Source organism: Ranitomeya imitator, chromosome 3 (genome assembly GCF_032444005.1).
Source record: "Ranitomeya imitator isolate aRanImi1 chromosome 3, aRanImi1.pri, whole genome shotgun sequence".
NCBI classification, from domain to species: domain Eukaryota; kingdom Metazoa; phylum Chordata; class Amphibia; order Anura; family Dendrobatidae; genus Ranitomeya; species Ranitomeya imitator.
In genome coordinates, this window is record NC_091284.1 from 607,723,136 (window position 1) to 607,740,992 (window position 17,857).

The 17,857-nt window shown below is 43.3% G+C and overlaps 1 protein-coding gene across 2 annotated transcripts in view; it reads right to left on the reverse strand.

Annotated features, from left to right (window-relative positions):
• SLAIN1 (SLAIN motif family member 1) overlaps nt 1–17,857 on the reverse strand; it is a 118,986-nt gene that overhangs the window by 18,155 nt on the left and 82,974 nt on the right. For both annotated transcript variants that reach the window (XM_069758071.1, XM_069758072.1), the window contains one exon: nt 17,551–17,836. In XM_069758071.1, coding sequence (XP_069614172.1) covers nt 17,551–17,836 — 286 coding nt within the window. The remainder of the gene's footprint in view (nt 1–17,550; nt 17,837–17,857) is intronic.

Consider the following 17,857-nt stretch of genomic DNA (forward strand, 5'->3'; position numbering starts at 1 on the left):
TATGCGAGCTAAGAATGCTTCATAAACAATAAGTCTAAATGAGTGTAATAACTCAGTAGGGATACACAAGTAGATAGGTATAATTAATGATGCGTAATATATGAATCAGAATTTTGTTAAGACGCGTATACCCAATATAGGATTATCCTGGCTACGTCTACAAAAAGTGCTAGGTGTTCAAAGTGCTTAGTGCCTCTATCAATATTATCCGCTAACCTCAAGAGATGTCTAGTGCATATATGTTAGTAGCTTCATAGCGGTAAAAAAGTGCTACAGTGCAATACATAGAAGGGAGCCAGTATAAGTGTAATGGCAAGCTTGCTTCTTCCTGGGGGGTTGTCGTATATTGATACGACAACCCCCCAGGAAGAAGCAAGTCGCAAAACGCGCGTCGGGGACCAGCTGCACGCACAGGTCATGTATCATTCAGCACCTTAAGCTCTCTGCTCTATTAGTCATGTTATGTCAGGTCATTACGCTTATACCTGCTTCTTAGTATGTGTTGCATTGTAGCACTGCTATACCGCTATGAGGCTATTAGCACATATGCACTAGACACTTTGTAGGTCAGTGCTTGCCATTACACTTATACTGGCTCCCTTCTATGTATTGCACTGTAGCACTTTTTTACTGCTATGAAGCTACCAACATATATGCACTAGACATCTCTTGAGGTTAGCGGATAATATTGATAGAGGCATTAAGCACTTTGAACACCTAGCACTTTTTGTAGACGTAGCCAGGATAATCCTATATTGGGTATACGCGTCTTAACAAAATTCTGATTCATATATTATGCATCATTAATTATACCTATCTACTTGTGTATCCCTACTGAGTTATTACATTCATTTAGACTTATTGTTTATGAAGCATTCTTTGCTCGTATATTTATATTTGAATATGATGGTATAATTTAGTAGTATTTATGCACGCTGATTTATCTTACTCTTATTGGATATATTAATGGTGAATTTATTTATGACAGTGGCTTTTCTCTACGTATAATGAACATTTGTTTATACTGTATGGTGCTAATTCTTGGTACATGCCCGTGTTGGCAGTGTCTTTGTCTGTGTTCCTTTTTACAATTATATTTACATGTATGTTAATGTTAGAGTATATTAATAAAATTTGTCTGTATTTTTATATTGGGCGTGTGACTTCCTTATATGTTCTTTTTTGGTTATATTGATATTGGAAGTGCCATATACCTAGGCCTAGTGCTTTTTTTGATATAGCTTCCCACAATAGTTGGTCGGTGTTAAGCAACCATATTATATCTTAAGTTAACTAGATTGAGGCCCGATGCCATCACATCGGGAGGGCGGTAATGTCATAATGGGGGCAGGCTTTGCAGCGTTGAGAATCTCTCCCCCCCCATGTGCTCACCCACCTATCCACTCTCTCTTTCCCTATGTGCTGATTTCTCCCGTCTGTGCTCTCTTCTTTGACCTGTATACCCCCATGTGCTATCCCCCTTATCTGCTGTCTCTTTCCTTCCTGTGCTGTGTTCTCCCCTCAAGTGCTGTCCTGTTTGAGCTGTCTCCCCCTTGTGGCCTGTCTCTCACCCCTGTGTGCTCTCTCTCTCCTCCATCTGCTGTCATCTCTTCTTTGACCTGTGCACCCCATGTGCTCTCCCCCTTGATATACTTGTTAGGAGAAGCCATGTTGGCATTGATATTTGCTTTTTAAAGGGGTTTTCCCCATGAACGAACGTTCATTTTAAAAATTGTCTGTGTCTGACCGTGTACATTACATACCACAGCTTCTGGGTAGGGGAGGAAGCAAAAGACAATACTGACATTACAGCAGGAGATCCCAAAGGATACATTTTGTGAGGTAAAATATTGTTTAAAAACAGTCAGTGAAATATTTTACCTGACAAAAATCCTCTGTGATCCCCTGCTGTAATGTCAGTATTGTCTTTTGCTTCCTCCCCTGCCCAGGAGATGTGGTATGCTCCGTACATAGTCAGACAATTTTTAAAATGAAATTTAGTTTGTGGGAAAACCCCTTTAATGTGACCGGCTTCCTCTGCGTGTAGACGCAACGCACATCTGCTGCCGGGATCAGCCGAATGATTCACTGCGCCTGCACAGAATTCATGCAGGCACAGTGAATCAGACCACCACCATTTTTGTGCAGATAGCGGCGGTCACACTAAATCTGTGCATGCGCTCCTCCAGTACAAAGATGACGGCGGTCAGTGAATCATTCGGCTGATCCCGGCAGCGGCGTGTTTGTGACGGTGTTCCACTGGTGGTACCTCGCAAGAGGCTGCGTATGGCGTATACAGTGTTTGTGTGTGTTGCGACGGTGTTCCACTGGTGGGTGTCCCAATATGAAGGACGATGAACTTCCGCAGCTCGGAATTCTGAGATCCAGACACATCTTGATGGAACAGGATGTGAAGACATTACAAGGTAAGTATATATTAAGATTACCCAGACGACTTTGTTTAGCAAACCAAGAATTGACTTTTTATCTGTATGTTGGCTTTTGGATTTAAGTGTTTATTTCTGGTTGTCAAGAAAACAGACTTGTGTTTGTGTAAGCCTGGAATATTGACTTGTAAGCTGATATTTGATATAATAGTGTGCTCTTATCCTTGATGAATAGTAAGGTCACTGATAAGGAAATTATACATTGTCTAGCAAAGATAGTGTGTTGATTTTTAAAACAGTGGAGGAAAATTTATACAAAAATTACATAAAGGCAACCATTGTCACCATTCTTCCCCTTATCTGTGAGGATGGACTGAAGGACACTGGGTAAATCTAAAAATAGGTTACATGCCTCTGTATAAAGAGAATGAGATGGAGAGAGAGAGACAGCCGGAGATTCTGGGAAACATTCAAAGGACCAGAGACAGGACAGCAGCTATTTTACATCATGGCTCCATCACGAGACACAGATCTATTATGCTACAGGAAACAACCTAGCTGTTTTCGGCTCCAGTTGGAAGGATACAGATCTGCTCCATGGACTATCACTGAACCATGGATATGTTAGGAGAAAGCCAGGATTGGGACCCGCTGGTCGCCTTAGGTCCATGGAGATTGTCAGATAAACCAGGTTGTGACTCTTGTATCACCTGGCTTTGGACCTTGTATGGACTCAATGGATTGTCATCTTCCTATGCTTGTCGTTACTTCCTCTTTGTGTTTGTACCACAGGTGGGGTAGCCATCCCTGGGAGCTCTGACGCAACATCTACCAGTATCCTGGTGGGTCGGCGGAAGAATGAGACTCTAATGTGCACCATCTTGGGGAATTTTGCTGGGACTGTTCTATGTGTTGTTATCTGCCTGTCTTGTGGTACAATAAAGCATTGCCACACTGTTTTGCCCTCACCCTGTGTTGTCTGAGTAGTGTTATGCCCGGGACAATCTCTCGTCCATGCGGTTCCAGCTAGCGTACTTGGGCGCCGGCCAACCCGTTTCCCCACAGTCGGAATTTGGACCCATTCCTCCTGCCAAAAATGGTTTAACTGATCCAGGTTCGTAGGATGCCTTGCTCGCACCTGCCTTTTCAGCTTTAACCATACAATTTCAAAAGGATTGAGATAAGGACTTTGTGATGGCCACTCCAAAACATAGACTTTGTTATCCTCAAGCCACTTTGCTACCATTTTGGAAGTATGCTTCAGGTCATTGTTCATTTGGAAGACCCATTTCCACCCAAGCTTTAACTTCCTGGCTGATGTCTTGGGATGTTGCTTCAGTATTGCCACATAATCTTCTTTTCTCATGATGCCATCTATTTTGTGAAGTGCAACAGTCCCTCCTGCAGCAAAACAACCCCACAGCATGATGCTGCCACCCCCATGTTTCACACTTGCTATGGCGTTCTTAGGCTTCCAAGCTTCTCCCTTTTTCTTCCAAATGAAACGATGGTCATGATGCCCAAAAAGTTCTATTTTAGTTTCATCAGACCACAGCATACAGTACAGACCAAAAGTTTGGACACAACTTCTCATTTAAAGATTTTTCTGTATTTTCATGACTATGAAAATGTTACATTTACACTGAAGGCATCAAAACAATGAATTAACACATGTGGAATCATTTACTTAACAAAAAGTGTGAAACAACTGAAAATATGTCTTATATTCTAGGTTCTTCAAAGTAGCCACCTTTTGCTTTGATGATTGCTTTGCACACTCTTGGCATTCTCTTCATGAGCTTCAAGAGGTAGTCACCGGGAATGGTCTTCCAACAATCTTGAAGGAGTTCCCAGAGATGCTTAGCATTTGTTGGCCCTTTTGCCTTCACTCTGCGGTCCAGCTCACCCCAAACCCTCTCGATTGGGTTCAAGTTTGGTGACTGTGGAGGCCAGGTCATCTGGCGTAGCACCCCATCACTCTCCTTCTTAGTCAAATAGCCCTTACACAGCCTGGAGGTGTGTTTGGGTTCATTGTCCTGTTGAAAAATAAATGATGGTCCAACTAAAACACAAACCGTATGGAAAAGCATTCCGCTGCAAGATGCTGTGGTAACCATGCTGGTTCAGTATGCCTTCAATTTTGAATAAATCCCCAACAGTGTCACCAGCAAAGCACCCCCACACCATCACACCTCCTCTTCCATGCTTCATAGTGGGAACCAGGGATGTAGAGTCCATCCGTTTACCTTTTCTGCGTCGCACAAAGACACGGTGGTTGGAACCAAAGATCTCAAATTTGGACTCATCAGACCAAAGCACAGATTTCCACTGGTCTAATGTCCATTCCTTGTGTTATATAGCCCAAACAATTCTCTTCTGCTTGTTGCCTGTCCTTAGCAGTGGTTTCCTAGCAGCTATTTTACCATGAAGGCCTGCTGCACAAAGTCTCCTCTTAACAGTTGTTGTAAAGATGTGTCTGCTGCTTGAACTCTGTGTGGCATTGACCTGGTCTCTAATCTGAGCTGCTGTTGACCTGCGATTTCTGAGGCTGGTGACTCGGATAAACTTATCCTCAGAAGCAGAGGTGCCTCTTGGTCTTCCTTTCCTGGGGCGGTCCTTATGTGAGCCAGTTTCTTTGTAGCGCTTGATGGTTTTTGCAACTGCCCTTGGGTCGCTTTCAAAGTTTTCCCAATTTTTCAGACTGACTGACCTTCATTTCTTAAAGTAATGATAGCTACTAGTTTTTCTTTACTTAGAATTTGCATTATGGCAAGAAAAAAACAGCTAACAGTCCATTCAGTAGGACTATCAGCTGTGTATCCACCAGACTTCTGCACAAAACAACTGACGGTCCCAACACCATTTATAAGGCAAGAAATCCCACTTATTAAACCAGACAGAGCTAACCTGTGAAGTGAAAATCTTTCCCGGTGACTACCTCTTGAAGCTCATCAAGAGAATGCCAAGAGTGTGGAAAGCAGTCATCAAAACAAAGGTTGCTACTTTGAAGAACCTAGAATATAAGACATAATTGCAGTTGTTTCACAATTTTTTGTTAAGTATATAATTCCACATGTGTTAATTCATAGTTTTAATGCCTTCAGTGTGAATGTACAATTTTCATAGTCATGAAAATACAAAAAAGTATTTAAATGAGAAGGTGTGTCCAAACTTTTGGTCTGTACTGTATATACGGTAATAATTATGGTAATCCTAATTGACCTAAAACGGGAAAGGTTTAATCTGATTTCATGTCAGATATTGAGAAAAACATGCATATGTGTCTTTTTATATTGTATGTAAACTTCTATCTTCTACTATAAGGTGAAAGGCCCAAGGTCCATCAAGTTTAACCTTCCTCCACCAATTATATAATTTGCCACCAAGTTAACTATAACCCACAACATTTTAATAAAAAATTTCTAAGAAAAAGAGAAGAATGACACAGCACAGTTTTATAAAAGGATGCCCAAGAATGGCTATTCTACCGGGAATACAGATATTCAATTAATCAGAAGTCAAGAAAGCCAATAGGTCTTCTGTCAGTGTAACCCAGTGTAAAAATCTATATATTTTTTTTATACAACCTGCAATATATTCTCTACTACACTGAATTACACTCAATGAAAATATTTTAATACAATGCACCTGGCTTGATAGAAAACCCTGTGGCTTCTTTAGGTGTGATAGTTATTCAAGGTGCAGAATGGGGTCTCAATGCAAAACCTTCTGTAATGCATCAAATGGGAGGACTTACTATATTAGAAATTTTGGCAACTGTAGATTCCATGGGGCTTGTATACAATGCAACATGCAAATGCCCCATGGACTACAATGGTAAGACCACAAGAGAGTTAAGGGTGAGGGTGGGTGAGCATCTGGATGATGTCAGGAACAAGCGGGATACACCAGTTCCTCACCATATGAATAATATACCCTGCTCCAAAAAATAAAGGGAACACAAATACCACATCCTAGATATCACTGAATGAAATATTCCAGTTGTAAATCTTTATTCATTACATAGTGGAATGTGTCGAGAACAATAAAACCTAAAAATTATCAATGTAAATAACTAATATCCCATGAAGGTCTGGATTTGGAATTATGCTCAAAATCAAAGTGGAAAATGAAGTTACAGGCTGATCCAACTTCAGTGGAAATGCCTCAAGACAAGGAAATGATGCTCAGTAGTGTGTGTGGCCTCCACGTGCCTGTTTGACATCCATATAACGCCTGGCCATGCGCCTAATGAGGCGGCGGATGGTCTCCTGAGGGATCTCCTCCCAGACCTGGACTAAAGCCTCTGCCAACTCCTAAACAGTCTGTGGTGCAATGGTACGTTGGTGGATGGGGCGAGACATGATGTCCCAGATGTGTTCAATCGGATTCAGGTCTGGGAAATGGGCAGGCCAGTCCATAGTTTCAATGCCTTCGTCTTGCAGGAACTGCTGACACACTCCAGCCACATGGGGTCTGGCATTGTCCTGCATTAGGAGGAACACAGGCCAACCGCACCAGCATATGGTCTCAAAAGGGGTCTGAGGATCTCATCTCGGTACCTAGTGGCAGTCAGGCTACCTCTAGCGAGAACATGGAGGGCTGTGTGGCCCTCCAAAGAAATGCCACCGCACACCATTACTGAGCCACTGCCAGACCGGTCGTGCTGAAAGATGTTGCAGGCAGCAGATCGCTCTCCACAGCGTCTTCAAACTCTGTCACATGTGCTCAGTGTGAAACTGCTTTCATCTGTGAAGAGCACAGGGAGCCAGTGGTAAATTTGCCAATCCTGGTGTTCTGTGGCAAATGCCAAGCGTCCTGCACGGTGTTGGGTTGTGAGCACAACCCCCATCTGTTGACGTCGGGCACTCAGATCATCCTCATGGAGTCGGTTTCTAACCATTTGTGCAGACAGATGCACATTTGTGGCCAGCTGGACGTCATTTTGCAGGGCTCTGGCAGTCCTCCTGTTCCTCCTTGCACAAAGGCTGAGGTAGCATTCCTGCTGCTGGGTTTCTGCCCTCCTACGGCCCCCTCCACGTCTCCTGGTAGCACCTCCAGCCTCTGGACACTACGCTGATAGACACAGGAAACCTTCTTGCAACAGCTCGCATCCTGGATAAGCTGCACTACCTTTTCCACTTGTGTGGGTTGTAGAGTCCGTCTTATGCTACCATGAGTGTGAAAGCACAACCAACATTCAAAAGTGACCAAAACATCAGCCAGAAAGCAATGGTACTGAGATGTGGTCTGTAGTGCCCACCTGCAAAACCACTCCTTTATTGAGTGTGTCTTTCCATCTGTTGTCTATTCCATTTGCACAACAGCATGTGAAAATTGATTGTCAAACAGTGTTGCTTCCTAAGTGGACAGTTTGATTTCACAGAACTTTGATTTACTTAGAGTTATATTCTGTTGTTTAAGTGTTCCCTTTATTTTTTTAAGCAGTGTACATGGCGGACGCCTGGGGGAGCTCTCCTTCTCCATGATAGAATTAATCATGCCAAAGACTAGAGGAGGAAATCTTTATAAGATAATGTTAAGACATGAAGCGGAGCGGATTTTCAGAATGCAATCCCTCTCCCCTAAGGGCCTGAATGAATCACTCTATTTTACTTGCTTTATATAAACAATTGCTAATAGTATATTATAACGGACATTCTTCCATTTTCTAATTTTTTATCATAGCACCTTACATCTTTGGCATTGCCACTATCAACTGGGCCTCCTGATGAATTGTGACAACGGGGAGACCTCTCTATAAGTCTCCTATATGGTTATATGACTTTGCACCATATTGTAACTATCTACAGTACAGACCAAAAGTTTGGACACCTCATTTAAAGATTTTTCTGTATTTTCAGGACTATGAAAATTGTACATTCACACTGTAGGCATCAAAACTATGAATTAACACATGTGGAATTATTTACTAACAAAAAAGTGTGAAACAACTGAAATTATGTCTTATATTCTAGGTTCTTCAAGTAGCCACCTTTTGCTTTGATGACTGATTTGCACACTCTTGGCATTCTCTTGATGAGCTTCAAAAGGTAGTCACCGGGAATGGTCTTCCAACAATCTTGAAGGAGTTCCCAGAGATGCTTAGCACTTGTTGGCCCTTTTGCCTTAACTCTGCGGCCCAGCTCACCCCAAACCATCTCGATTGAGTTCAGGTCTTGTGACTGTGGAGGCCAGGTCATCTGGCGTAGCACCCCATCACTCTCCTTCTTGGTCAAATAGCCCTTACACAGCCTGGAGGTGTGTTTGGGGTCATTGTCCTGTTGAAAAATAAATGATGGTCCAACTAAATGCAAACTGGATGGAATAGCATGGCGCTGCAAGATGCTGTGGTAGCCATTCTGGTTCAGTATGCCCTCAATTTTGAATAAATCCCCAACAGTGTCACCAGCAAAGCACTCCCCCACACCATCACACCTCCTCCTCCATGCTTCACGGTGGGAACCAGGCATGTAGAGTCCATCCGTTCACCTTTTCTGCATCGCACAAAGACACGGTGGTTGGAACCAAAGATCTCAAATTTGGACTCATCAGACCAAAGCACAGATTTCCACTGGTCTAATGTCATTTCCTTGTTTTCTTTAGCCCAAACAAGTCTCTTCTGCTTGATGCCTGTCCTTAGCAGTGGTTTCCGAGCAGCTATTTTATCATGAAGGCTGTTATGTTTGCTAATGACAGGTGTTATGAAGGCAATCCAGAAACACAGTGTGCTTAGCGATCAGAGCGCACACAGTGATCTGACAAATACCCAAAAATACAAGAACGAGCTCTGAGACGTGGAAACTCTGTAGACTGCACACCTGATCCTATCCTAAACACAACTAAAAGCGGCTGTGGATTGCGCCCAACAACTACCTAGACAACTCGGCACAGCCTAAGAAACTAGCTAGCCTGAAGATAGAAAAATAGGCCTGACTTGCCCCAGAGAAATTCCCCAAAGGAAAAGGCAGCCCCCCACATATAATGACTGTGAGTAAGATGAAAAGACAAAACGTAGGGATGAAATAGATTCAGCAAAGTGGGGCCCGATATTCTAGGACAGAGTGAGGACAGTAAAGCGAACTTTGCAGTCTACAAAAAACCCTAAAGCAAAACCACGCAAAGGGGGCAAAAAAAAACCACCGTGCCGAACTAACGGCACGGCGGTACACCCTTTGCGTCTCAGAGCTTCCAGCAAAACAAAAGACAAGCTGGACAGAAAAAAAGCAACAAAAAAGCAAAAAGCACTTAGCTATACAGAGCAGCAGGTCACAGGAACAATCAGGAGAAGCTCAGATCCAACACTGAAACATTGACAAGGAGCAAGGATAGCAGCATCAGGCGGAGTTAAGTAATGAAGCAGTTAACGAGCTCACCAGAACACCTGAGGGAGGAAGCTCAGAAGCTGCAGTACCACTTGTGACCACAGGAGTGAATTCAGCCACAGAATTCACAACAGTACCCCCCCCTTGAGGAGGGGTCACCGAACCCTCACCAGAGCCCCCAGGCCGACCAGGATGAGCCGCATGAAAGGCACGAACAAGATTGGAAGCATGAACATCAGAGGCAAAAACCCAGGAATTATCTTCCTGAGCATAACCCTTCCATTTAACCAGATACTGGAGTTTCCGTCTAGAAACACGAGAATCCAAAATCTTCTCCACAATATACTCCAATTCCCCCTCCACCAAAACCGGGGCAGGAGGCTCAACAGATGGAACCATAGGTGCCACGTATCTCCGCAACAACGACCTATGGAATACATTATGTATGGAAAAGGAGTCTGGGAGGGTCAAACGAAAAGACACAGGATTGAGATCCTCAGAAATCCTATACGGACCAATAAAACGAGGTTTAAATTTAGGAGAGGAAACCTTCATAGGAATATGACGAGAAGATAACCAAACCAGATCCCCAACACGAAGTCGGGGACCCACACGGCGTCTGCGATTAGCGAAAAGTTGAGCTTTCTCCTGGGACAAGATCAAATTGTCCACTACCTGAGTCCAGATCTGCTGCAACCTATCCACCACAGAATCCACACCAGGACAGTCTGAAGACTCAACCTGTCCTGAAGAGAAACGAGGATGGAACCCAGAATTGCAAAAAAAATGGAGAAACCAAGGTAGCCGAGCTGGCCCGATTATTAAGGGCGAACTCAGCCAACGGCAAAAAGGACACCCAATCATCCTGGTCTGCAGAAACAAAACATCTCAGATATGTTTCCAAGGTCTGATTGGTTCGTTCGGTCTGGCCATTAGTCTGAGGATGGAAAGCCGAGGAAAAGGATAGGTCAATGCCCATCCTACCACAAAAGGCTCGCCAGAACCTTGAAACAAACTGGGAACCTCTGTCAGAAACAATATTCTCAGGAATGCCATGCAACCGAACCACATGCTGAAAGAACAAAGGTACCAAATCAGAGGAGGAAGGCAATTTAGCCAAGGGCACCAGATGGACCATTTTAGAAAAGCGATCACAGACCACCCAAATGACTGATATCTTTTGAGAAACGGGAAGGTCAGAAATGAAATCCATCGAAATATGTGTCCAAGGCCTCTTTGGGACCGGCAAGGGCAAAAGCAACCCACTGGCACGAGAACAGCAGGGCTTAGCCCTAGCACAAATCCCACAGGACTGCACAAAAGTACGTACATCCCGTGACAGAGATGGCCACCAGAAGGATCTAGCCACTAACTCTCTGGTACCAAAGATTCCAGGATGACCAGCCAACACCGAACAATGAAGTTCAGAGATAAGTTTATTAGTCCACCTATCAGGGACGAACAGTTTCTCTGCTGGACAACGATCAGGTTTATTCGCCTGAAATTTTTGCAGCACCCGCCGCAAATCAGGGGAGATGGCAGACACAATGACTCCTTCCTTGAGGATACCCGCTGGCTCAGATAAACCCGGAGAGTCGGGCACAAAACTCCTAGACAGAGCATCCGTCTTCACATTTTTAGAGCCCGGAAGGTACGAAATCACAAAGTCGAAGCGGGCAAAAAATAACGACCAACGGGCCTGTCTAGGATTCAAGCGCTTGGCAGACTCGAGATAAGTCAAGTTCTTATGATCAGTCAATACCACCACGCGATGCTTAGCTCCTTCAAGCCAATGACGCCACTCCTCGAATGCCCACTTCATGGCCAGCAACTCTCGATTGCCCACATCATAATTACGCTCAGCGGGCGAAAACTTCCTGGAAAAGAAAGCACATGGTTTCATCACTGAGCAATCAGAACCTCTCTGTGACAAAACCGCCCCTGCTCCAATCTCAGAAGCATCAACCTCGACCTGGAACGGAAGAGAAACATCTGGCTGACACAACACAGGGGCAGAACAAAAACGACGCTTCAACTCCTGAAAAGCTTCCACAGCAGCAGAAGACCAATTAACCAAATCAGCACCCTTCTTGGTCAAATCGGTCAATGGTTTGGCAATGCTAGAAAAATTACAGATGAAGCGACGATAAAAATTAGCAAAGCCCAGGAACTTTTGCAGACTTTTCAGAGATGTCGGCTGAATCCAATCCTGGATGGCTTGGACCTTAACTGGATCCATCTCGATAGTAGAAGGGGTAAAGATGAACCCCAAAAATGAAACTTTCTGCACACCGAAGAGACACTTTGATCCCTTCACAAACAAAGAGTTAGCACGCAGGACCTGAAAAACCATTCTGACCTGCTTCACATGAGACTCCCAATCATCTGAGAAGATCAAAATGTCATCCAAGTAAACAATCAGGAATTTATCCAGATACTCACGGAAGATGTCATGCATAAAAGACTGAAACACAGATGGAGCATTGGCAAGTCCGAACGGCATCACTAGATACTCAAAATGACCCTCGGGCGTATTGAATGCAGTTTTCCATTCATCTCCTTGCCTGATTCTCACCAGATTATACGCACCACGAAGATCTATCTTAGTGAACCAACTAGCCCCCTTAATCCGAGCAAACAAGTCAGATAACAATGGCAAGGGATACTGAAATTTAACAGTGATCTTATTAAGAAGGCGGTAATCAATACACGGTCTCAGCGAACCATCCTTCTTGGCTACAAAGAAGAACCCTGCTCCCAGTGGTGATGACGACGGGCGAATATGTCCCTTCTCCAGGGATTCCTTCACATAACTGCGCATAGCGGCGTGTTCGGGCACGGATAAATTAAATAATCGACCTTTAGGGAATTTACTACCAGGAATCAAATTGATAGCACAATCACAATCCCTATGCGGAGGTAGAGCATCGGACTTGGGCTCTTCAAATACATCCTGATAATCAGACAAGAACTCTGGGACCTCAGAAGGGGTGGATGACGAAATCGACAAAAATGGAACATCACCATGTACCCCCTGACAACCCCAGCTGGATACCGACATGGAATTCCAATCCAATACTCGATTTTTGTAGCCATGGCAACCCCAACACGACCACATCATGCAGATTATGCAACACCAGAAAGCGAATAACTTCCTGATGTGCAGGAGCCATGCACATGGTCAGCTGGGCCCAGTATTGAGGTTTATTCTTGGCCAAAGGTGTAGCATCAATTCCTCTCAATGGAATAGGACACCGCAAAGGCTCCAAGAAAAACCCACAACGTTTAGCATAATCCAAATCCATCAGATTCAGGGCAGCGCCCGAATCCACAAACGCCATGACAGAAAACGACGACAAAGAGCATATCAAGGTAATGGACAGAAGGAATTTGGACTGTACAGTACCAATGACGGCAGACCTAGCGGACCGCTTAGTGCGCTTAGGACAATCAGAAATAGCATGAGTGGAATCACCACAGTAGAAACACAGACCATTCAGACGTCTGTATTCCTGCCGTTCAACTCTAGTCATAGTCCTATCGCACTGCATAGGCTCAGGTTTAACCTCAGGCAGTACCGCCAAATGGTGCACAGATTTACGCTCGCGCAAGCGTCGACCGATCTGAATGGCCAAAGACAAAGACTCATTCAAACCAGCAGGCATAGGAAATCCCACCATGACATCCTTAAGAGCCTCAGAGAGACCCTTTCTGAACAAAGCTGCCAGCGCAGATTCATTCCACTGAGTGAGTACTGACCATTTCCTAAATTTCTGACAATATACTTCTATATCATCCTGACCCTGGCACAAAGCCAGCAAATTTTTCTCAGCCTGATCCACTGAATTAGGCTCATCGTACAGCAATCCGAGCGCCAGGAAAAACGCATCGACACTACTCAATGCAGGGTCTCCTGGCGCAAGAGAAAATGCCCAGTCTTGAGGGTCGCCGCGCAAAAAAGAAATAATAATCAAAACCTGTTGAATAGGATTACCAGAAGAATGAGGTTTCAAGGCCAGAAATAGCTTACAATTATTTTTGAAACTTAGAAACTTAGTTCTATCTCCAAAAAACAAATCAGGAATAGGAATTCTTGGTTCTAACATAGATTTCTGATCAATAGTATCTTGAATTTTTTGTACATTTATAACGAGATTATCCATTGAAGAGCACAGACCCTGAATATCCATGTCCACACCTGTGTCCAGAATCACCCAAATGTCTAGGGGGAAAAAAAAAAGTGAACACAGAGCAGAAAAAAAAAAAAAATGATGTCAGAACTTTTTCTTTCCCTCTATTGAGAATCATTAGTTTGGCTCCTTGTACTGTTATGTTTGCTAATGACAGGTGTTATGAAGGCAATCCAGAAACACAGTGTGCTTAGCGATCAGAGCGCACACAGTGATCTGACAAATACCCAAAAATACAAGAACGAGCTCTGAGACGTGGAAACTCTGTAGACTGCACACCTGATCCTATCCTAAACACAACTAAAAGCGGCTGTGGATTGCGCCTAACAACTACCTAGGCAACTCGGCACAGCCTAAGAAACTAGCTAGCCTGAAGATAGAAAAATAGGCCTGACTTGCCCCAGAGAAATTCCCCAAAGGAAAAGGCAGCCCCCCACATATAATGACTGTGAGTAAGATGAAAAGACAAAACGTAGGGATGAAATAGATTCAGCAAAGTGGGGCCCGATATTCTAGGACAGAGCGAGGACAGTAAAGCGAACTTTGCAGTCTACAGAAAACCCTAAAGCAAAACCACGCAAAGGGGGCAAAAAAAAACCACCGTGCCGAACTAACGGCACGGCGGTACACCCTTTGCGTCTCAGAGCTTCCAGCAAAACAAAAGACAAGCTGGACAGAAAAAAAGCAACAAAAAAGCAAAAAGCACTTAGCTATACAGAGCAGCAGGTCACAGGAACAATCAGGAGAAGCTCAGATCCAACACTGAAACATTGACAAGGAGCAAGGATAGCAGCATCAGGCGGAGTTAAGTAATGAAGCAGTTAACGAGCTCACCAGAACACCTGAGGGAGGAAGCTCAGAAGCTGCAGTACCACTTGTGACCACAGGAGTGAATTCAGCCACAGAATTCACAACAGAAGGCCTGCTGCACAAAGTCTCCTCTTATCAGTTGTTGTAGAGATGTGTCTGCTGCTAGAACTCTGTGTGGCATTGACCTGGTCTCTAATCTGAGCTGCTGTTAACCTGAGATTTCTGAGGCTGGTGACGCGAATAAACCTATCCTCAGAAGCAGAGGTGACTTTTGGTCTTTCTTTCCTGCGGCGGTCCTCATGTGAGCCAGTTTCTTTGTAGCGCTTGATGGTGTTTCCCACTGCACTTGGGGACACTTTCAAAGTTTGCCCAATTTTACGGACTGACTGACCTTCATTTCTTATAATAATGATGGCCACTCCTTTTTCTTTACTTAGCTGTTTTTTTCTTGTCATAATACAAATTCTAACAGTCTATTCAGTAGTACTATCAGCTGTGTATCCACCAGACTTCTGCACAACACAACTGATGGTCCCAACCCCATTTATAAGGCAAGAAATCCCACTTATTAAACCTGACAGGGCACACCTGTGAATTGAAAACCATTCCTGGTGACTACCTCTTGAAGCTCATCAAGAGAATACCAAGAGTGTGCAAAGCAGTCATCAAAGCAAAAGGTGGCTACTTTGAAGAACCTAGAATATAAGACATACCGTATTTTCTAGTGTATAAGACGACCTTTTAACCCCTGAAAAGCTTAAATGTCGGGGATCGTCTTATACGCCGGGTGTCGCTTTATAGGACGGGTGCGGACCAATGTGCATATGGTGGGTGGGGGGGGGGGGGGAGTGGTCCCGATGACGAAGAGAGGGTGCGTCTCACAGGGAAGGAGCAAGTGGAGTATCCCCCTAATACCTCATTGTGGCAGCAATGCTCTCTGTGCTGGGGGGCGGCGGCTCCTCTTTGTGCAGCGTGGGGGCTCTGTGCTGGGGGGCGGCTGCGGCATATCTTTGTGCAGCGTAAGGGTTCTGCTGGCATTTCCTCAAAGACCTGAGGCCCAGACAGCTCCATTGGTGCGATGCGGTGGCCTCCGGGAAAACGGCCGCTGGGGTCGGCGCATGCTCAGATTCAGTGAATCTGAGCGCATGCCCAGATACGTGAATATATAATCCCTTAAACAGTTTTTTTAAGGCATTGTATATATTCACGTATAATCAATATTCCAAAGTCTGTATATGACCTTTATCGCATTAATCTACCAGGAATACAGATATCTAATGAAACATAATTCAAGAAAGCCAATAGGTCCTCTAAGTGCAACCCAGTATAAAAAGGGTTTTTTTGTTAGTTTTTGTTTTAAAAAATAAATAAATAAAAAAAAATAAACCTGCAATATATTTATTTTCCACTACATTAAATTACACTAAATGATACAATTTTAATGCAATGCATCTGCACAGGCCTTGAGACAAAAGTTCGACTGCTGTTTTTTTGGTTTGTTGTTTTTTTTTTTTGCTTTTTTTAAAGTGTTTTCTAAGATCCCTGTGCTGGTGGCTGCTCTGAGCTGTACAGCTAGATTCCTCCAGAGATCGCTGAGGTCACCACATCATATGTTAAGAGGAAAAGGGTGGGAACAAAAAAATTTTTAGGGTATCTTCTGGCACGTTTTTAAATCTATACAAGACATACAGGAGATAGATAGATTAAAATATGAGATTAATATAGATTACATTTTTTAATCTAAAGTATAAGAGAAGAATAGGTGAACAGATAATTTTCATCAACTGTATGTTTGCAATTCTCTCAGACAGGCATTTAATGATACTGATGTACGGTACAGCAATTATGGTATATTTCAGTCTCTGGCCTAAAAAACACTTTCAACGTAGCATCCTTAACATATTACATCAACAATATTTTTATTTCCTAGAATATTAATATATAGGATAAATCAGGTAAGAAAGAAGGTGCTCCTATGATTGCTCCCATAAATATTGTAGTTAATTTGTCCCAAACTTTAATCATCCAATGCAAAAACGCCGATGGAATTATGATGCTATGTAGGCAAAATCAAGTTTGAATCAGGCAGTGATGTAGGTAAAATTCAAGAGACAGTATATTAAAGTTTGTGACATACCTACAACTGTGGGATGACAAAATATGTAATCGCATTTCTAAATTTGTTACTTCAATCCTTTTTATAATTAAATTATTTAAAGACCTTTAAATGGCACAGTATGTGCTCTACCTACTATGCTCATTCCTTTCTGTAGCATGAATTCCTCTAAGGGACAATGAGATTTTGAAAAATGATCACCTAGACATTTTACATTTATCGAAAGGAGTTTGGGACACATTCACAATAAGGCCATGTTCAAATAACATTTTTTTATTTTCATAGATCAAATCTTTTTTCTTCCTGCTGTCAGGTACTGTTTCTTTAGATTAGAAAGCCAGGCAACATGCAAGATTCTACAGTCATTGACTTTCATTGTGCAAAAATATAGCTAGGTCTACATCTTGTTCTTTAAAAGGGCAAACACTCTGTTACATTCTTTTGTAATCATGTATCTACAAAAAAAACCTACTTCCTTTCAACAGGATGCAAAAATATGGTGTCAACATAGTTTTACAGCCAATGCCCAAAGTTAAATTGATAGGGAATAGTCACATTCTATACATGGAGGTGTTTATTTTTTCAGTGCATAACCCTAGAAAATCCTTGTTATAAGTTTCCTTATAGACCAACTACTAGGATTTTTTCATTTATGACTCAGCTTCTATCCATGTACAGTGAAAACTGGTAGCATGGTTAAATTTCAGTAAAACCCAAATTACCTGCGAGGTGGAGTAGCAATCTTACTGCGTGGTATACTACTTGCACCGACACTGGACAAAGCCGGCCTTGGTAGACCACTTCTGGATATAGGTAATGAACTTGCAGTCTTGTTGGGCATAGGGATCCCAGAACTGGATATAGATTGCAGACTCGTTGACTGCGGAATGCCACCATTGCCTTGTACAGTTGGGCTGACATACGCTGTAGCCTTCAGAGGAGGCCTCACAGACACTGGGAAATTCCCCACACTGTGGACTCTTTGCTGGAGTTGACCAGGTGAAGGAACTAAAAGGAAAAAATTATTAA